This window comes from Marmota monax, unplaced genomic scaffold, assembly GCF_021218885.2.
Source record: "Marmota monax isolate L192 unplaced genomic scaffold, Marmota_monax_Labrador192_F-V1.1 WCK01_AAM20220418_F8-fsc00091, whole genome shotgun sequence".
In the NCBI taxonomy this organism is placed as follows: Eukaryota; Metazoa; Chordata; class Mammalia; order Rodentia; family Sciuridae; genus Marmota; species Marmota monax.
In genome coordinates, this window is record NW_026692434.1 from 3,919,624 (window position 1) to 3,942,382 (window position 22,759).

The following is a 22,759-nucleotide window of genomic DNA, read 5'->3' on the forward strand; positions in this document are numbered from 1 at the left end:
AAGAAGTAAAATCAAGAATCAATAAATTGGATGGATTTAAAATAAAAAGCTTCTTTTCAGCAAAGGAAACAATAACGTGAGGAGAAAATCATTACCACTTGCACCTCCAATAAAGCATTAATCTCAAGGATATATGAAGAGCTCAAAAATCTTAACACCAAAAAAACAAATAACCCAATCAATAAATGCTCTAAGGAACTGAACAGACACTTCGCAGAAGAAGAAATATAATCAATCAACAAATATATGAAAAAGTGTTCAACATCTCTAGCAATTAGAGAAATGCATATCAAAATTACTCTTAAGATTTCATCTCACTCTTGTCAGAATGGCAATCATCAAGAATATAGGCAACAATAAATGTTGGCGAGGATGTGGTGAAAAAGGTACACTCATACATTGCTGTGGGACTACAAATTAATGCAACCACTATGGAAAACAGTATGGAGATTCCTCAGAAAATATCCCACTCTTTGGTTTATACTTAAAGGACTTAAAATCAGGGTAGTATAGTGACACAGCCACATCAATGTTTATAGCAGCTTAATTCACAATAGCTAGACGATGGAACCAACCTAGATGTCCCTCAATAGAGAAATGGATAAAGAAAATGTGGTATATACACTCAGTGGAATATTACTCAGCTTTAAAGAGGAGTGAAATTATGTCATTTGCCAGTAAATGGTTAGAGTTGGAAAATATCATGCTAAGCTAAATAAGCCAATCCCAGAAAACCAAGGGCTGAATGTTTTCTCTAATATGTGGATGCTAATTCACAGTGAGGTTGTGGGAGGGGGCACTAGGGAAGAATAGCATTACCTTAGATTAGGTAGAGGGAAGTGACGGGAGGGTAGGGGAGGGGATGTGGGGATAGGAAAGATAGAATGAAACAGACATTATTACTGTATGTATATATGTGACTACATGACCAATATGATTCTGCAACATGTATACTCATAAAATTCTATGAGAAATTATATCCCATCTATGTATGATATATCAAAGTGCATAAATGCATTCTATGGTCATGTATAACTTAACAAAAACAAATTTTTTTTTAATTTAATATATTAAGACAGGCTTCTTCCACATGTTTAGTAGCCATGTTTACTTGGTTAAGTTTATCAAAGTCTTTTAATACTCCTAATAATGGTGAGTTTAATTGCTAGGTCTTTCATATGATTTACTTGTTAGTTTATTAAATGTTTTTAGCTTTTGTGTAAAAAGACATCCCAGAAGTGTAAATGACATTGGAAATCTTTTTATTCAGGGAGGTGGGGTGAGGATACTGGGAATTGACCAGTAGTGCTTTACCATTGAGTTACATCCCCAGTTCTTTTTATTTTTTATTTTGTGACTGGGTGTCAAGTTGCTGAGTCTTGCCTCAAACTTGCCATCCTCCTGCCTCAGCCTCCCAGGTCACTGGGATTACAGGTATGCGCCACTGTCCCTGGCCAAAAATCCTTTAAAAAAAAAATGATTTCTAGACTTCTGAAAAGCTTCAGTTTCACTTTGTGTATTTTCTCATGGATGGAAAGGATGGACAGGAGAAAGGTAGGGAAGAAAAGGACTTTTAAACATGACTACTAAATTTACTGACATAACCAAGTCGCTGAAAAATTTTCTAAGTCTTTTCCTCTGTGCATATGAAAGTGTGAACATTCAGTAGAATGGAAATTAATATCTAGTTAAAATAAATACTAAGTTTGAAAATAAATGTACATAATTTATAAGGGATTTAAGAAAAGTATCTTAGCAAGCCAGTGAACTTCCACAGGACAATGACAACTGCAGAGATTGAGTCTTCCTCTAGTTCTCCCTCTGAAATTCTCTCTTCCTCCTCTTTTCCTATAACAGTCAGAAACATTTATTGAGACCTATTGGTTGACAATTGCTAAAAATAGTGAGCATACTAGAAATGTCTTCCTCAGAGAACTTAATTGGATAGAGAATATTAATAAATAATCAGATCTTTCCAGGACAGTATTGATAACTTTTATAATATGGTAATATTACAGAAGCTATTTGGGAACACATATAAAGGGTCTGTGTAACTCAGTCTGAAGGTGTCAAATAATCATTTGAATATTTCCTGGAGGGGGCAGTGTCACCTCAAAATTAAAGAATGAGTAGGAACTAATAGAAGGTGTTGGTATTTCAAACAATGGGAACAGTGAAAGCAATGACTGTTGGAGTCAGGAGATGTAGACTAGAGATCTGAAACCCCCAAAACAGAGTATGTCCCAGGCAGGGAAGGGAGTAGGGAGAACCAGGTAGGTGTGGCCTGTTTAAGGAGTTTGTAATTTGACTTTCTATAATGTATGTAAACTATTTAAGATTTCTAAGCCGAGAATGTGATAAAATTTGCATTTCAAAATGATGAAGTATGGAGAATGGATTTGGCAAAGAATAAGAATTGGAGTAGGGGGACTTATTAGGACTAATTCAGGAGATGGATAGTAGCAATTTCATACTAGGATGGTAAGAAGCAGATAGTTTTAAAAGTACGTACAAGAGGAAGTGAGGGGAAAGGGAAAAATGATACAAGGGGGACAAATGAATGTCAGTAGAGGGGGCAGAGAGAGAAGAGGGGTGGGGAGGGGAGGGGAGGGGGGATAGTAGAGGATAGGAAAGGCAGCAGAACACAACAGACACTAGTATGGCAGTATGTAAATCAATGGATGTGTAACTGATGTGATTCTGCAATCTGTATATGGGGTAAAAAATGGGAGCTCATAACCCACTTGAATCAAAGTGTGAAATATGATATATCAAGAACTATGTAATGTTTTGAACAACCAACAATAAAAAATTAAAAAAAAAAAGAAGCAGACAGTTTTGAGAGATTTAGAAAGTCCCCAGAGCACCTAGTTTTTGTTGCCTCTGTATTTCCTTTTAATCTTTGCCATCCTTTCGTCTCTCTTCCATTTACACTTGTAGTGCTTCTTATTTTCAGTTGCCAATATGTTCAGCTCTGTTTCTTTATTCCTTGCTCACACAATGTATTTTACCCTGCTCATTGATTTTTTAAAAATCAAGTTTATTGAGATATAATTTATAGAAAATAAAATGCATATATTTTAATGGTTGGCAAATAAAAAAAACACTACTACCATAATCAAAGAACTTTTGCATCATTCCAAAAGGCTCTTTTGGGCCCCTTGTTAATAATCATCTTCTGCCCCAACTCAGATAAACCATTGATTTGCTTTTTATCACGGTAGGTTACATTTTCTTTTCTAGAGTTTCACGTGAATAGTACAAAACACTATGTGTTCTTCTATGTCTGACTTCTTTCTTTGAATGTTTCTGAAGTTCCACCCTGCTTTTGTATGTGCTCTTAATTCATTTCTTTTTTTTTCATTTTTTTTTCATTCATTTCTTTTTTAATGGCAAATCGTATATCATAATTTGTTGATATGCTTGTAGGATTTTTCATTGTCTTTCTTACTGAACAGGTTTCTCCTCTTATCTGGAACATTGTATTTTCTCCCTCTTCCATTTTTAAAAAATTTTCTCCCTCTTCCATTTTTTTTTTCGCATTAAAATGTTTGTTAAATTACTAATAATAATATTTATTGACTAAAAATTTTATATTTCTATTTCTTAGTTTTGAGATTGGCCAAGTCACTTTATCATCTTCTCAAAAACAGAACAGTTTTACAATGAAATTATCTTGTTTTCTAAAGACTGGTAATTCTTGATGGTCATTGTATTTTATTTATTTATTTAATTTTTTTATACTGAGGATTGAATCCAAGAGGTGCTTTACAACTGAGCTATGCCCCAGCCCTTTATAATTTTGAGACAGGGTCTCACAAAGTTGGTGAGTCTGACATTGAATTTACAATCCTCCTGCCTCAGCCTCCTGAGTCATGGGAATTACAGGCATGCGCCATTGTGTCTGGAACCTTTCATATTTTTATGTTGTGGTTTTACATGAGTTTGAGGAAAAGAGGCTTTATGTTGCAAGTTTGAGAAAAAGGAGCTTTATGATGCAAGTTATGATATTTTAAATTATTGCTTTTTAATTTCTTGTTTTTTATGTAAACTTTCAGTTAAAGATCTCTAGTAAGTGAATATCCAGTAGGACAAATCATCTTTAAGCCAGTCTCTAATGCAATTTTGACCTTTTTAAAATGAAAGATCCTTGTATTGTGTACTACTTTTATATAAATGTGCTTTAGTAGTAATTAAATTGCTAGTTTATGTAGTTATAACAGAGCCAACACTGTGCAGGAAAAAAATATCCTGAACTAACTTAACAAGGAGATTGAAGGAGGACTTGTCATTTTGCATTGTTATTTTGACATTATATAATGACCTATCTGTACTATCACCTTAAAAATTCCACACAGGCATATGATAGGGCAATATAGAGATGTCACTTTTATGGCTCCAAAGATGTATTATGCATTTTGTAAGTGTATTTCAGTTATATTTTGGCAGTAAAAGAGAGCAAGAAGATAATGCTTTCATTAAAGTGATCAACTATGCATGTAGAAATTGGGTAGGAAGATGTGTGAAAAAGCTTTTGGATGAAACACTTTTTCGTGTATAAATTACCTCCACTGCATTTATAACTGTCTCATAATGTTTTGGGGTAATTCAGCAAGTATAGCACTGGAAATAGTATTTGCATGCTAATCTTAAAGAAGCAAGTATATAAATTGGTTTGTAATAAGTCTGTCTGCTGTTCAGTTGTTAAATTACATTAGTCCAGTCTTTTCTCCCAGCTTTTCTTTTTCACCTATTTTCTTAAATCATTGATTAAAAATTTCAATCTTTCAGCTATTTTATTTTTCATTCTTTAAAGCTATCAGTTAAAAACAAAGTTATTTTCACTGTCCTACTTGGGACAATGTTCATGCTTCAGAACATTAGCTTTCAATAGTAATATTGATTGAAAGTGAACTATCAGAGAGATTTAATTATTTTTCACCAATTTTTGGTGTGATCTAATCTGAGTACATTTAAATTTTATAGTCTAGTGAAATCAGCTTTAAATAATACACTATTCTGTACTATTTCCTTTAAGAATTTCATATGGAAATTTTTAAAAAGCAGTATTTCCTTTTTTATGCATGTTTTCCCTTTTAACATGCTTCTAAGTGCTTCTGTATCTCAGAAATAAATGAGTCTTTCTTATGCCTGTCAATTCTGATCACTTTTTTTTTTCCTGACTTTTTATCTGCACTTTGCAGATTTCCTCTTCTGATGCTCCTCTTCAGCCTTTGGTATCTTCTCCTTCTCTGCAAGTTGCTGTTGAGAAAAACAAATTGGAGGTATGGTCGTGTTTTAACCATCTGCATTATGTGGTATTCAGTGATAAATGAACTTTCTTTCACAATTTGCCATAATTTAAGAGCACTACAATAGCTTTTTTTTTTTTTAAATTTTGAATGATCCACAGTACTAATTGTGTTTTTGAAAGCAACAATTTCTTCAGTTTTTTTTATGCCACAGGTATAATTAAAGGGTTTTAGTCTATATTTATTTAATTTCAGGGTTACTGATTTATTGGGCCATAAATATATCTCAACAGTAGTTAAGCAATTAGTTTTTTGTTGTTATTACTCTCTTACACTTTAAGTAACTGTTTGATCTGTGTTTCTGTTATTATAAGTACTTGAAAAAAAATTGATATCAAAAATTTTTTGAAGCAATAGCAACCATTATATAGATAAAATGTATGTAATTTGGATTTATTAGTTTAGAATAATCATTATTAGAATACATTTTGAATGGGGGTATTGGGTACATGGTAACATCACTATGCATTTTTAAAGAGTGCCCTAAAATATTTGAGAATTGTAATTTCCTTTGATTCTTAACCTTTTTTCTTTTGTTACATTGGCCTGAATCAATTAGTTTGGGGGGACTTCTTTCAGCTATCATTTTTCTAGTGTCTATTCCTTGATAAATGGCATGCTAGATATGAGGGATATAAAGGCAAGCAAAACAATATACAGCCCCTGCACACAAGGAGTTTACAATCTAATGAAGGAAAACAGCTGTACAGCAGTTTATAGTGCAGTATAATCAGTTTAGTGATTGAGGAAAACTCACTGTGCTGCTGTTAATACAGGAGGCGTGCTTTTGATGCATCTTATACTCTGAATACGTTTCAAGATATAAGGATTAGGAGGAATTCCAAATAGAGAGAGAAAGGACCTTGTTAAAAAGTTTATGGGTAAAGTATAGTGCTTGAGGAGTTGCAAGGTGAATGGCATAGCTGCAGTAACAGCAAGATACAGAAGTGTGAGAACTTTCTTAAAAGCCTGCTTAAAGGATTTGGTGTTCATTCTGAAGACCCAGGCACTTTAATGATGACTTCTGAGGAGTGACAGGATCAGATTTTCATGTTATAACACTATTCTACTGGCTCCATGGGGACTGAGATTTTGGTGATGGGTGACTAAAAGGCTTGAGAACCAAGATTTATCCAGGAATAAAATGATGGAGGCATGTGGTAAATGAGGATAGAGATGAAAAGGAGAGCATATTTTGAGAGATATTAAGGTAGAATCTTTGGAATTTAGTAATTGATGAATCATTGAGGTGCTTTGGAAAGCCTGTGACTCAATGTCTGGCTTGAGCCCCTCTCTGTAGATGATGATACTGTTCAGTGAGATAAGGATATAAGTTGAGGGAATAAATAAGTTTGAGGAGAGAAAGGAGAAGGAAATGAATTAAAAGTTGAATATACTGAGTATGAAGTAACTGTGGAATATGCAGATGATTGAACATACAGGTCTACAGCTCAGATTTATGGTGGTGGGGAGACCAAGATCCCAACCCCAGCCAGTATGTTGAGTGACAGGAGGAAAACCAAGAGAATAGAAAGTTGGGAACATCTGAATCTATGAGTTATTAGCTGAGCAAGGGAAATTCATGAAATTATGAGGGATGTTTTTAGAGCACAAAGTACAGGGTTGGAAGTAGATAGACTGGGTTATTTGAGTATTATAGGTGGCTTAGGTCAGTAGGCAGTCTTGAGGAAACAAGCACTCTAGGAGTTTTTGGGTTGCCTTGAGAAAGTGGAAAGATGCCAAAAGGCAGGTTTGGCCCTGTGAAAATTTTCCCTGAAGATATTTCTCATAGGGAAAGAAGGTGAAATCCCTGGATTGCACTTTGTGTATATATGCATATTACTGGGGAGTGAATCCATGGACACTCTACCACTGTGCTACATCCCCATCCCTTTTTATTTTTTATTTTGAGACAGGGTCTTACTAAGTTGCCCAGGCTGGACTACAGCTTGTGATCCTTCTGCCTCATCCTACCAAGTTGCTGGGATTGAAGGCATGTGTTACTATAGGATTATTCTTTTATGTGGTTCCTGTTTCTGAGTCTCAGAAAGCAGTGATCTTATTTGATCTCAAAAATCTAATGTCTATAGCTTATGTAGTCCATTTAGAATGTCTTTTCATGCTTTTTCTCATAATTTTAAAATTATATTTTCGTTTGTATTTTATCTTGTTATTATAGTGTTACTATGTAAGCTTATGTAAGTGTACAAGTATAGTAGAGAATATATGCTCATACTTTTAAAGATAGTATCTAATCAAAATTTGGCACCCATGTCTTCAACTCAATAACTTAAGTATAGTTTGATTATGATGAACCCAATATGTACTTTTTTTCTGTCTTATAAGACTCTAGAATGTTTATCCATTTTCTTGAACAGGAGGTCTGTCATTTCACTATATAATTCTTATGTGTACCAACCAAATTTCAGGAACTACTATTTTACAATACCAAAACCTGCTGTATTTTATTCTTTCAGAGAAAATAGTTTAGAATTTCTTAGGTTCTAAAAGACTTCTTTGATCTTTTATCAGCTATTGATTCTATAGTGGGTTAAACTGTATTATCTGAGTTTAGAGTCCATGCTGTTACTGTTACTTCAAACCCTGTTTTATAATACCACATCTAGAATCAGAGTAGATGACAACCATATTTCGATGGCTGGAATTCCAGTGTTTTAAAAGCATAAATCATGTTCTTCTTCTATTAAATGTAGCTAGCTAATTTGATTTATTTTTGGTGATTTCATGTGTTCCTGCCAGTTGCAGTGTTTAGGAAGTCTTTCCTACTCATTATAATGCCTTCCTTGAAAATTTTTACCAAAGATTGAATATCTTTTGAACAGAAATTTATTTCTCATATTTTCGAAGGCTATAAAAAAGTAGAAGCTCAAGGCTTCAGGACACTGTATGTCTTGTGCAACCCCACTTCCTTAGTCATAGAATGCACCTTCTCACTATGGCCTGTTATGGTGAAAAGGGGCAAGAGATCTCTCCAGGGCCTCTCTTATAAGAGTGCTAATCCTAGACAGGAGTACTCCACCCTCATGATGTAATCACCTATGAAAGGCCTCACCTCTTAATTCCATCATATTGGAGATTTATTTTCAATGTAAGAATTTTGGGGTGAGCACAGATTTTCAGACCATATCAAAACTAACATCTATGAGAGATTATGGAGCTACCTGTCCTCAATATACTAGTGAGAATGTGTTTTTGCATTGCTTGCCTCACCAAACTTTGCTAATAATATATAGAAAATATCTTGTAATATATGAAGGATTTTTATACAACTCATTTATTCTTTACTTACAAAGTGAAGTGAAGTGTTGTTGTTGTTGTTGTTATCTTTTCTGGAACTGGGGATTGAACCCAGGGCTTTGCAAATGCGAGGCAAACACTTTGCAGTGTGCTACATCCCAGCCCAAGATAATGTTACTTACCTCATAAAGTTATTGTGAGGACTAAGTCAAAACAGCACCTGGCACATAGTAAGGGTTCAGTAAATATTAACTGTTGTGGTAAGGAGTAACAATAACAAGAATAGCAAACGCTCCACTGAACCACATTGAGTAGAGAGACTTGAATGTTTGGAGTCTCTAGTCCCTTATCCTAAAGGGATGCTGATCATCTGTGTTGCTTCGGGCACCACTTTTCTAAGATTTCATTTCTTCATTTGTAAGAGGACAATAATGACAGTAACTAAATGGTTTTCATAAAAATTAAACTAAGTAATAAGGAAACACTTAATAAGTGGTAATTGTGTTTTGGAAATGAATGTTTTGATTTGGGTTGGGATTGACCACCAATAAGTAATGTTTCTAGTTATCCTTAAAGGCTCACATCTTCCTTATTTTAGTACCTGAAGTCCAGGTACTTGAGCAGATATAAAAATATGTTTTTAGAAATATATTCAACTTTCTAGATGGTCTTTTGTCTGTCCTATGTTAATATCCTTAATGTTTGTGACAGAATATCAGTTTTTTTAAAAAATATATATTTTTAGTTGTAGATGTACACAATACCTTTATTTTATTTATTTGTTATATGTGGTGTTGAGGATTGAACCTAGTGCCTCACATGTGCTAGGCAAGTGTTCTATCACTGCCTATACTCCAATCTCAAAATGCCAGTTTTGATATTCGTATCTGATAGTTAAAGAATATAGATTGTTTTTACGCTTTAGCACTTTAAGTATTCAGAAGGTTCAGCTTTATGTTAACTTTTATTTCATTCCTGAAAAGCATTATTGAAACAGATGTTTTAGAGAACCTTAGTCTAAAAGAACCTCGAAATTTAAACTCTTTTTATATAGGTTCTGGAAGTTCTAGCCATATATTTATTCTCTTTTCACTACAAAGTTGTACACCTATGCTGTTTGTTAGTGTAAGTTTTAGTTCAAATGCTATCACTGGTTTGTGAAATACTGTTACACTCATTGTTCTTTATTAAGAACCAATAAAAGAAAAGAGAAACGCTTTAGAATTTTCTTGCTGTTCCTAAATTTGAGTTGAAGACATTGTATATTCATGTCATAAAATCTTCTCTATGATTTTCTTTTAAACTTTGGGATAAGGACCAAGGGTTTTTCTTTCCTCCTTTTTATATCATTACAGCAAATACTAAAGTTACAGTGTTTCATATTTGTGTAGTGTTTTACAGTTTACAGAGTTCTGTTTGTGAGGGTTTTAGTGTCTTTTTTCTTTTCAATATTGAAATGCACATTAAATATGTGTCTGTTTTAATGAATACTTATAAAACTATCACTGTGAAACTATCACTGTGCCACTGCATGAACTGAACATTGTTAACACTTCGAAATCTTCCATGTTACCTTCCTTTTTAAATCTCATCCTTTCTCCCATGGGTAATTAGCATTCTGACTTTTTATAGTTACTGCCATTGTCATCATTATCATCACAACTTTGCTTTTCATCATAATTTTATACTGGTGTACATATCCCCAAACAATGTAGTTTTTTGGTTCTGGTACCAGGGATTGAATCCAGGGGTGCTTAACTCCTGAGCCACATCCCCAGTCCTTTAGAGACAGGGTTTTGTTAAGTTGCTTAGGGCCTCACTAAGTTGCTAAGTCTTGCTTCACACCTGGGATTCTCCTACCCCAGCCTCACAAGCTGTTAGGATTACAGGCATTTGTCACCATTACAGCTCAAACATAGTTTTGCCTGATTTTGAGCTTCTAGTGTTTTTTTTTTTTTTTTTTTTAATTATATCCTACAAATTGCCCATATTATTGTTCCTGATTTACATATACCAAATTTGGTCTGATGAAGGTTATATCAAAGACCATTTTAAAGGGACAGATGCAAATTCAACCCATAGTTTTTTTGACTATTTTCTGTGCTTATCATGTGGTCTTCCTTTTTTCTTTTTCTTTTTTTTTAACATTTCCTTTTTTAAAAAAAATTTGTTTTAATTAGTTATATATTACAGTATAAATATATTTTAACATTATACATAAATGGAGTATTACTTCTCATCCTTCTGGTTGTACATAATGTAGAGTTATACTGGTTGTGTAATCATATATGCACATAGAATAATAATGTTCATTCATTCTACTATCCTTCCTACCTCCATACCCACTGCTCTCCCTTCACTCCCCTCTGTCTAATCCAAAGTACCTTTATTCTTCCCTAGCCTCCCTCTTTATTGTGAATTAGCATCCACATATCAGAAAAAAATATTCCACCTTTGATTCTTTTGGATTAGCTTATTTCTCTTAGCATGATAATCTCCAGCTCCATTCATTTACCGGCAAGTACCATAATTTCATTCTTCTTTAAGGCTGAATAATATTCTATTGTGTATATATACTACTTTTTCTTTATCCATTCATCTGTTGATGGGCATCTAGTTTGGTTCCATAGTTTAGCTATTGTGAATTGAGTTGCTATAAACATCAATGTGTCTGTGTTATTGTAGTATGCTGTTTTTAAGTCCTTTGGGTATAAACTGAGGAGTGGGATAGCTGAGTCAATGGTGGTTCCATTCCAAGTTTTCTGAGGAATCTCCATACTGCTTTCCATAGTGGTTGCAACACTTTGCAGTCCTATGAGCAATGTATGAGTATACCTTTCCCCCCACATTCTTGGTAACATTTATTGTTGCTTTTTATTCTTGATAGTTGCCATTCTGACTGAAGAGAGATGGAATCTCAGTGTAGTTTTGATTTGTGTTTCTCTAATTGCTAGGGATATTGAACATTTTTTTAATATATTTGTTGATGGATTGCATTTCTTCATCATTTTTATCTTTTTATATTTGGTGCAAGGAACTAAGGCATATTTTAGTATGCAGATGTAGCAGTCATTCAATTTTAGGTTTCCAGACATTTCTTCCTTGAAATGCTACAAAAAATGCTCTTTGTCTAATCTTTTTTCACTTTTTTGGCATTTTATGTCCCTTAACATTTGTCATTATTGTTTTTGATCCTTAATTTTAAAATGTTTCATCCTTTCTAGAAATGCAAATTGTGATCATCATGATTCCATTATAGTTTACCTTAACTGCTGGTCTCGATGTACTATCTTTATCATTTTTTTTCTGCAAGAGAATAATAATATTTGCTATTTTGAAAACTAAAAACCTGTAATAATGGCCTGAATATATTTTGTATTTTTTTAAACAATTATAGTGATTTTATACTGTTACCCTTGTGGTTATCCATTATAATTTGTCTTCACTCATGTGAAAAGGAGGTCTGTTTCATCAATTAGTTTATCTTTGCTTGTTCAAAATTCAACATTATGGTTGCTATCTGGAAGCACATCCTTATGGAAGGATGTAGTGAGAATTTATTGAATGGATTTTGCATTTGTTTAAAATAAATATCATGAACTTCTGTCATATCAAAAAGTACTAAATTGTCTCACTTATATTTTAATTTTTAGAGAGATACTTAGTATTGAGTTATCAACACATAATCTCAGTGAGAATATAAATTTGCTGTATTTTATATTTCAATAGTACTTAGGTATTGTAAACATTGAATATTTTCACATGATAATTCAAACTAATAAAATAAAAAAAGAATTAAAAGTGGCCATGCTTAAAAAATAAACTTATCAAAACTTTGGGCTATGTTTTAGAAAGAAAAAGAAAAAAAGAAGGAAGAGAAAAAGAGAGAAAAGGAGCCAGAAAAGCCTACAAAACCACTTACAACTGAAAAGGTAAAATTCCTTTATTAAAAAAAAAGCTATTAATATTACCATCTTACTTATATACTTATATTAAAGACCCTCTGGATATTTATGATATGCAAATAGTTTGTTTTCTTTTAAGTAATTGTTCAATGAATACTGTGTGGTAAGCATATCCTCCTGACTTGTCCTGTATGATTTATAATTTATTATAAATGTGTGTATAGACCATCTTACACACAAGTGTAAGGACAAGTATTCTCTCATGAATGATATACAGAATGGTGGTTTTTGTTGCTTTTGTTTTTGTTTTGATACAAGGTATTGCTATGTTGCCCAGGCCAGCCTTGACTTTTGATCCTCCTACCTCAGCCTCCTGATTAGCTGGGATTACGGGCATGCGCCATCGCACTTGGCTTGGGAATGTTTTATACACACCTTTCAGTGGAAATTTAGAAAATGAAGAGGTCATAGCTGAAGGGACTTCCAGGAAAGATCTTATGCTTCATAACATTAGAATTAGATCTAAAAGTGTAGGAAGGATTAAGATGGAAGACAAGAGTATATTAGTTTAAGAGACTAGCCTGAAAATAGACATGGAAACTGGAAATAGATGGAAGTATGTTTGTAAATGGAAGTATATTTAAAAAAAAAAAAAGAAAAGAAAAGAAAAGAAAAAGATGTTTGATGGCTGGAGATGTAGCCAGTGGTAGAGCACTTGCCTAGCATGTATGAGACCCTTGGTTCAATCTCCAGCACCACAAAGAAGAAAAATAAACAGTGAGTTTGAAAAAAGTTATATGTTTATTTATAAAAAGTAGTGAAAAATAAGGCCAGAATGATGTGTTGAACCCACATTGTAGATGTTTGTTTTTTGAGGGAAGAAAGGCCATGGGAACACTCCAGATTCTAAAGCAGGTGATGTACCAAATCAGGAAGGGTTTTTTTGGAAGATCATTTTGACAGTAGTGTGAAGGATAGATGTGATAGGCATACTAGAGGTACGAAGATCATTATATTTTTGCAAAGGACCTGATTATATAATTATGGTGGGTTGGCTGTGAATGCATTTCATCATATAAACCTAAAGCGTGGTAAGAGAATTGTTAATAAAGGCAGCATCCTTGATGTTAGTTGTTTAAATTTTAAAATCAACTTGAGACCTATTATAATACCACAAAATACATCCATTTACAGTGCAGAAATATATAGCAGTTCTTTCTTTGTCATTTATTGGAACAATCTCTCAAAAAGTTATCAACAAGTCTTCAACATTGAAGAGATATTAAGTACCCTGAGAATCTTAGTTCCTTTATGTGACAATTGAAGCCATTCATCATCTGACCCTTCCTCTGCTTCTGTTTCATTTTTCATACCATTTAGACTCTTCCACTGTCACCTAACTATATTTTCCATGTGTGTTAAATTGTTTTGCCAAGAACATCCTTTTCTTTCCCTACCTCTCCTTAAACTTCCTTATGTCACCTTTTCCATAAAGTCAATTAGACATCCCAACTAGATACACTTTTTCTTTTCCTCAAACTTCTGTAGACATTGCTATGCACTTGATTTTATTACTTGTTACCTTCTTTTACTGTTTTGTGTTATTAGATAAATTCCTTATCTAACACAGATGAGTAGGTATTTTGTTTCCTTAAATCATTTATTAGTCAGGTGGAGCTAAGTCCTGTGTTTCCTTACGTTTGTGTTAAATACATGTAAATGGATTCATTGTTGCTTTTTATCTTATAATTCCTTTTGGTGTCTTGATTCCAAGGTCCTGCAGAAAGATTAATAAATTATTATTTAGTGATAAGTAATTAATTAAATCCTAAAGACTATTGAACTATTTTGCTATGTGGAATCCCTTGAAATACGTTTTAAAATACTTTTTTCAGTTAAAGTTTGTTTGAATATCACTATTATTGTTTTAGTGATCGTTTACTGAATTAAATTCTTACTTTTCACCATGTTAAATTTAGGTGTTAACGAATTTAATACTTTTTAAAGGAGTGATTAAATTGGTGATTATAACCTGTTGACTGACTAAGTAGCATTAACTCTTCTATGGTAACTTTAATGCACATCAGTAAGAAGCTGTGAGTGAAATCACTTATTTCATATTTAATTACAAAGTAATTTTCAACTCACTATAAGGTTTTATTTTTTGTTTCTAAAACTTAGAAATTTTAAAATAGTTTGTATAATGCCTTATTGTTATATGTGGTAAGATATAACATTTAATTCCTTTTTAAAACATCATCTTTATTCCTCCATTATTTAAAAAAAAGTATTTCACCATTAAAATATGGTAAGCATCTGATGTAGTGACCTTATGTGTTTGTAGCCTTACATTGTGAATAATCACCTTATATTGTTTGCTGTGATAATGGGCCCCAACAATTACTTCAGAGTATAGTCTCTGTATCACAATCCTGAGGCATACAGGGTATGCGAACAGTGAGAAATCTAGCATTTCACCTTTACTGTTTTCTTTTAGCCATAGGTTTTATTAAACCATGTTCATGCCTCATCTGTTTCTCTTGCTTTACCCTGCAAAGATTAGCCCTCCTGCTGCTGATGGTGGAGGCCTTGCTAAGAGAAAAATCATATAGAGGAAAATACTTTACTTCCTATTAAAATTTTGCAAACAAATAGTGCAGAATATGTAAGAAAAACCATACATTTAAAAGTATCATAGTGGAGAAACTAGAAGAACAGTAGCACAAATGAAGAAGCTTTATTTAACAAATAGGTATTTTTCTTGATAGTCTTCCTGAGGTGATGTTTCCAGGAGGCATAAATAATCCACAGAGAAGAAATTGGTATAATTGTAGTTAAACTAGTAATAAGAATAATCCAAATAATCAGAATAATATCCTATCATTAAGATTTGGCTTTTTTGGCAATCTGCTGTATGCCAGGAACTGTGCTACATATACAACTTACATCACAATTACATCTAATAATCTTTATGTAAAATTACCAACATGTACCATCACCTAAATCAGGAAGTAAAACAAGAACAGCACCCCAGAAACTCACCTCCCCCATGACCCTTCCCAAGCAAAAATTATTTCTCTTCCCCTCTATGAATACCAATTTCATCGCATCTTTTTATGTGTTTGTGTGGTGCTGGGGATTATGAATTCAGGGCCTCAAGCTTGCTAGGCAAGCCCTCTACAACTGAGCTACATCCCCAACCCTCTTTGCATCTTAAAAATAACTTTACCACCTCTACATGTATCTCTAAACAATGTGGTTTGATTTTCTATATTATGACTAAAATAATATTACTAATGTTCTTTTAAATTTATTTTTAGTCAACATTTTGTAAGAGTCAGTTACGTAGTATATAACTGTAGTTTTCGTGTGTGTATGCGCATGTGCACACGTTTTACAGTTTATGCATTCCACTGTTGAACATTTGAATTCTATATAGTTTTGTTTAAACTATTATAAGTAGTGCTGCAGTGAACACTTTTGTAAGTGTTCATCTAAGCAAGTATTTCTTTAGGAAGTACTTAGGAGAGGAATCGCTGAGCCGTTTAATGTTTGTATCTTAAACTTTACTGCATAATATCAAACTACTTTACAAAGTGTATATAAAAATATTCTTAACACCTTTCACTTTCTCTACAACATGTGGTCTGACAAGAGATTTTAGTATTTGCAGCCTGGTGAATATGTAATGGTATCTCATTTATTGTCCATTTCCTTGATTACAGATGATGCTCAGTACCTTTCATATGTTTATAGCCAATTTGGATTTACTCTTCTAAAATCGTGGTTCACAATTTTTTGTCTGTTTTTCTGTTATATTTTCTGTCTTTTCTTCATCTATTTATAGTAGTTTGTGCAAATATACATACATATATAGGGCATTTTATTTCTATAACTTAATTGTGGCAGAATTTGACACTCTTTCTTGTTCTGGTTTCTGAATTGGTGATAGAAGCCTCCTTGTTTTATTCCTGAGCTCAAAGGAAAAGCTTTCAACTTTTTGTGTATGTTATTTTTATTCTTCACAAAAGCTACAAGGTCCGTTTTATAGAGTGGTGAATTCATACTCAGAATATATGATTTGTCTAATGTCACCTAGTTTCATTGGAGAATTTTTTTGAGAATGGGTTGGAAAAATAAGGACTTTTATTTATCTTTTTAAACCAACACAGCTTATATCTCATGAGTTTAAAAGAATACTTGATAGGGATTAATCGGGATTATTATTCTAGGATCCTTTCTCTAAGTTTCATTTATTTGTATAAATAATTAAAGCTATTAGTATAGTTATCCTTTTTTTGCTGGGGTGGATGGGTGTAGTGGTACTGGGTATTGAACCCAGGTCTTACACATGTTAAGTACATGCTCTTCCACTGAACCACACACCGTATCCCCATTAGTGTGATTTTTTGACAACGTGATAGCTTAATGAATAGTTACTTGAAAAATATATTAACATGGCAGATAAGCTTAGGCTTCACCTCAAGGCATTAGTAAAGGAAGAACAAACTAATTACAAAATCAGTAGAAGACAGGTAATAATTAAGATCTGAGCCAAAATTAATGAAATTGAAAATACAAAAGCAATATATAGTATAGCATCAGTGAAACAAAGAATTGGTTCCTCCAAAAGGTGAGTCAGATTGATAAACCCTTAGCCAAGCTAATCAAAAGAAAGAAACAAAATTAGAGATGAAAAGGAAGTATCACCATAGACACTTTTGAAATACGAAGGATCATTAGAAACTATTTTGAAAATTTATACTCCAATAAACTGAAAAATCTAGAAGACATTGACAAAATTTTTAGATGCGTATGAACTACCCAAATTGAACCAGAAAGATATAGAAAACCTAAATGGAACAACATCGAGTAATGAATTTGTAATAGCAATTTAAACCCCATAAACAAAGAAAAGCCTAGAATACGATGGATTCTCAGGTGAGTTTCGATATTTAAAGAAGAACTAACAGCAGTCTTTCTCAAATTATTCCATGAAATTGAATGGGAGGGAACACACCCAATGGATATTCTATGAAGTGGGTATAACCCTGGTACCAAAACCAGGCAAAAACACATCAGAAAAGAAAGCTGTAGACCAGTATCCCTGATGAAAATAGATGTAGAAATTCTTAATAAAATATTAGCAAACTTCATTCCAAAACATACCAAGAAGATAATATACCATGGGTTTCATCCCAGGGTGGCCAGATTGGTTCAACATTGACAAATCAATAAATGCAGTTCACCACTTAAATAGAATTAAGAACAAGAATCTTACAATCTTCTTGATAGAGAAAAAGGCTTTGATAAAATCCAGCATCTATTCATGTTAAAAGTGCTGGATAAACTAGGGATAAAATGAATTTACCTCAAAATTATAAAAGCTATATATGATGAACCCAAAGCCAACATCATGCTGAACAGAGAAAAACTGAAAGTATTTCCTCTAAAATCAAGAACAAGCAAAGGTGTCCACTGTTGCATGTCCATACAATATAGTTCTTGAAACTCTAACCAGAGCAGTCAGCAAGAGAAGGAAATTAAAGGGATATCAAAATAAAGCGGAGATGTCAAACTATCTCTATTTGCTGATGACGTGATCCTATATCTAAATGACTCCAAAAATCTCGTCAGAAGACTTCTCAAGCTGATAAATGAATTCAGGAAAGTAGGAGGAAAAAGAAATCAGGAAAACCATCCCATTCACAATAACCTAAAAAATACTAAACAAACAAAAAACCTTGGGAATTTATCTAACCAAAGAGGTGAAAGATCTCTACAATGAAAATTATAGAATACTGAAGAAAGAAATTGAAGAAGATTTTAGGAAATGGAAATATCTCCCATGTTCTTGAATAGGCAGAATTAATATTAACAAAATGGCCATACTACCAAAAGCAGTGTATACATTCAGTGCAGTCCACATCAAAATACCAATGACATACTTCACAGACCTAGGAAGAAAACAGTCCTTAAATTCATTTGGAAGAGATGCAGAACAACTAAAGTAATCTTGAGCAAGAATAGCAACAGAGGAGGCATCACAATACATGATCTCAAATTATACTATAGAGCTCTAGTAACAAAAACAGCATGGTACCTTTGTGTCTAGTATGAGATAACTGTATTTATGTGGGTTTGTCTCTGTATCTTCTGTTCTGTACCATTGGTCTACATGTCTGTTTTGGTGCCAATACCTTGCCGTTATGGGTGTTGATTTTGTAACCTGCTACTTTGCTGAGTTTTAGAAGTTTTCTGGTGGAATTTTTTGATAGCCTATTCAATAAGTATATAGAATCATGTTGTCAACGAATAGTGGTAGCTGAATTCTTCTTTTCCTATTCATGTTCCTTTAATTTCTTTCTTTTGTCTAATTGCTGTGGCTAGAGTTTCAAGGATGATGTTGAATAGAAGTGGTGAAAGAGGGCATCCTTGTCTTGTTCCAGTTTTTAGAGGGAATGCTTTCAGTTTTTCTCCATTTAGAATTATACTGGCCTTGGGTTTAGCATATGTAGCTTTTATGATGTTCAGGTATGTTCCTATTACCCCTAGTTTTTCTAGTGTTTTGAGCATGAAGGTGTGCTGTGTTTTGTAAAATGCTGGTGAAAAGATAGCCTATTCAATAAATAGTGCTGGGAAAATTAAAAATCCACATATAACTAAATGAAATCCCTATCTCACCCTGCACAAAACTCAACTCAAAGTGAATCAAAGACTTAGGACTAGAACGGAGACTCTGTGCCTAGTAGAAGAAAAAGTAGACCCAAATTTTCATCATGTCAGCTTAGGATCTGACTTCCTTAACAAGACTCCTATAGTGCAAGAAGTAAAAATCAAGAATCAATAAATGGGATTGATTCAAACTTAAAAATCTTCTTCTCAACAATGGAAACAATCAATAATGTGAAGAGAGAGCCTGCAGAATGAGAGAAAATCTTTACCACATGCACCTCAGATACAGCATTAATCTCCAGGATATATAGATAACTAAAAAAACAAAATAACCCAGTCAGTAAATGGGCTAAGGAACTGAACATTTCACAGAAGAAGAACTATAATAGATCAACCAATATATGAAAAAATGTTCAATATCCCTAGCAATTAGAGAAATGCAAATCAAAACTACTGTAAGATTTCATCTCACCCCAGTCAGAATAGCAATTATCTAGAATACAAACAACCATAAATGTTGGTGAGGATGTGGGGAAAAAGGAGCACTCACATATTACTGGTGGGAATGTAAATTGGTGCAATCGTTATGGAAAGCGGTATGGAGATTCCTCAGAAAACTTAGAATGGAACCACCATTTGACCCAGGTATCCTGCTTCTTGGTTTATACCCAAAGCATATTACAGTGATGCAGCCACATCAATGTTTATAGCAGCTCAACTCACAGTAGCTAAACTATGGAACCAACCTAGGTGCCCTTCAACAGATGAATGGATTAAAATAAATGTGGTATATATGTATATATGATGGAATATTACTCAGTCTTAAAGAAGAATGAAATGATGGCATTTGCTGGTAAATGGATGGAGCTGGAGATTATCATGCTAAGTGAAATAAGCCAATCCCCCCAAACCAAAGGCCAACTGTTTTTCTCTGATATGCAGATGCTAATTCACAATAAGGTAGGGGGGCTAGGAAAGAATAGGTAGAGGGGAGTGAAGGGAGGGGAAGGTGGGGTATGGGGATAAGAAGGATAATAGAATGAATCACACATTCTTACCCCATGACATGTGGGAGTCTACATCATGTATAACCAGAAGAATGAGAAATTATACTCCATTAAAACAAATTTTAAAAACAGCATGGTATTGGCATCAAAATAGATATGAAGACCAATGGAGTAGAATAGAAGACACAGAACCAAACTCATATACTTTCAGCCATCTGATACTTGACAAAGGTACCAAAAATATAAGGAATGTTGCTAGGAAAAAAGGCTATCCATGTGTAGAGGAATGAAACGAGATTTCTGTCTCTCACCCTGCACAAAAATTACTCAAAATGTATCAAAGCCTAGGGTATTAGACCAGAAATTTTGCAATTGCTAGAAAAAAACATAGGGTCAACACTTCATCATATTGGTACAGGCACCAACTTCCTAAACATGATCCCTAATGATCAAGAAATAAAGCTAAGAATCAATAAATGGATGCCATCAAATTAAAAAGCTTCTTCACAGCAAAGGAAAAAAGAGTGTGAATAGAGAGCTTACAGAATGGAAGAAAATCTTTAACAGCTGCTCCTTTAACAGAGATTAATACCCAGAACATACAAAGAATTCAAAAAACTTTACACACACACACACACACACAAAACAACAACAACAACAAATAACCCAGTCAATAAATGGGCGAAAGAACTACAGAACAGACACTTTTCAAAAGCAGAAACACTAATGGCTAAAAAATATGAAAAAATATTCAACATCTCTAGCAATCAGGGAAATGCAAATCAAAGCACACTAATATTATTTCACCTCACTTCAGTTAGAATGATAATTATCAAGAATATACATACTAATAAATGCTAGCATGGATATGAGAGAAAAGGTACATTTATACGTTGTTGGTGGGACTACAAATTACTACAACCACTTTGGAGAGCAGTATGGAGATTCCTAGAAAAACTTAGGAATGGAACCACCATATGACTAGGCTATCTCACTACTTAGTATTTATTCCAAAAGAACTAAAATTAGCATAATATAGCCCATATATCCATTTCAGCATTTATAGAAGCACAATTCCCAGTAGCCAAATTATGGAATCAGCACAGATGTCCATTACTAGATGAACAGATTAATAAAATGTGGTATGTATACACAATGGAATCTTACTCAGCATGAAGAAGAATGAGATTATGGCATTTGCCAATAAATGGATATAAGTGGAGCATATCATGCTAAGTGAAATAAGCCAGACTCTTAAAATCAAAGGTTGAATGTTTTCTCATATGTGGAAGCTAGAGCAAAATAAGGAAAAGAACGTGGTGGTGGAGAGTTGGGTGGGGGTGTGTGCATTGGCTACCCTAAAGATATAGGGAAGATCAGTGGAATAGAAGAAGGAGATTGAGAGGGGAGGGAGGGGGAGTAGGGATGGGAAATGCAGAAGGAATTTAAGAAAATCACATTATATGCACTTATAAATATACTACAGGGAATTTCACCTTTATTTATATGTAGCAAGCATCAATCAAAAATAAATAAATGAAAGATCAGTAAATTAGAGGAAGAATAGGGGGAGGGAGGAGGAGAGGGGGAAAGGTGGGAGGGACAGGGACTGAAAGGGAGTAAATCATGCATGTATGATTTTGTCAAAATGAACTCAACTATTATGCATAATTATAATTGTCTAATAAAAAATACTATATTTATAATATATACAGGATTTACAAACTCAACTTTAAACAATAAAAATAAGGAAATATTTTGAAATATGATCCATTATTGTTAACTATATTCACACTTCTGAGCAATATATCTAGAATTATCATTCCATTTAATTGCAGTATTGAACCCACTGACCAACTTCTACTCATCCCTCCACTCTCATAGCTAGAAGACAGGGTTTGGAATTTTCTCATCACACAGGAATGATAAATGTTGAAGATGTTGGAGGTGCTAATTACCCTGATTTGTTCAATAAACTATTAAAGCAAAAGTGTATACATATTAATATATATCAACATATATTAATATTAATACATATTAATATATACTAACATATTAATTTGGGATTTGGGAGGAATCTTACTATTATTCACATTTTTTATTTTATAAAAAAATGAAAGTAAACTAAATTCTAGAAGGAGCTCATTGCTTAGAAGTGATTTGCTTCTAGTTAGTAGTTGGTGATAGCCCAGGGATTTGAACCCTAGTCTTTGATTTCAATTCCCGAATGTTGTGTGTGGGGATGTATTGGGGGATGGTGGATATTTTGATTTGACATGAAAATCTTCTTGCTGCAGTTTCATTCCTGTTGTATGTTCTACATCATGTTATAGTGGAATGTCCAGATTTTCCTAAAGAACTATTTATTTATAATTTGTTAGCTTCTATTTAGCTACTTCATTCTTCTATAATTAAATTTATTTTCCTCACACAGTCTACAATTTTCATGGAAAGTTTCTCCTTTTTTCCCTTTTCTTTTCCAGTACTGGCAATTGAACCCAAGGTCTCACAATGTGCTAGGCAAGTTCTCTACCCTTGAGCTTCATCCCTGTCACTTTTTATTTTTTATTTTGAGACAGGGTTTCACTAAATTGCCTTGGTG

General features: G+C 33.5%; 1 protein-coding gene across 5 annotated transcripts in view; it reads left to right on the top strand.

Moving 5' to 3' along the window:
- Positions 1-22,759, top strand: part of Smap1 (small ArfGAP 1) — a 194,097-nt gene that overhangs the window by 111,926 nt on the left and 59,412 nt on the right. For 2 of the 5 annotated variants that reach the window (XM_046442994.2, XM_046442998.2), the window contains exons 5-6: positions 5,205-5,285; positions 12,422-12,502. The exons of 1 other annotated variant lie outside the window; for it this stretch is intronic. In XM_046442994.2, the coding sequence (XP_046298950.1) occupies positions 5,205-5,285; positions 12,422-12,502 (162 nt within the window). The remainder of the gene's footprint in view (positions 1-5,204; positions 5,286-12,421; positions 12,503-22,759) is intronic. 2 more of the 5 variants (XM_046442999.2, XM_046442996.2) reach the window with 1 other exon arrangement.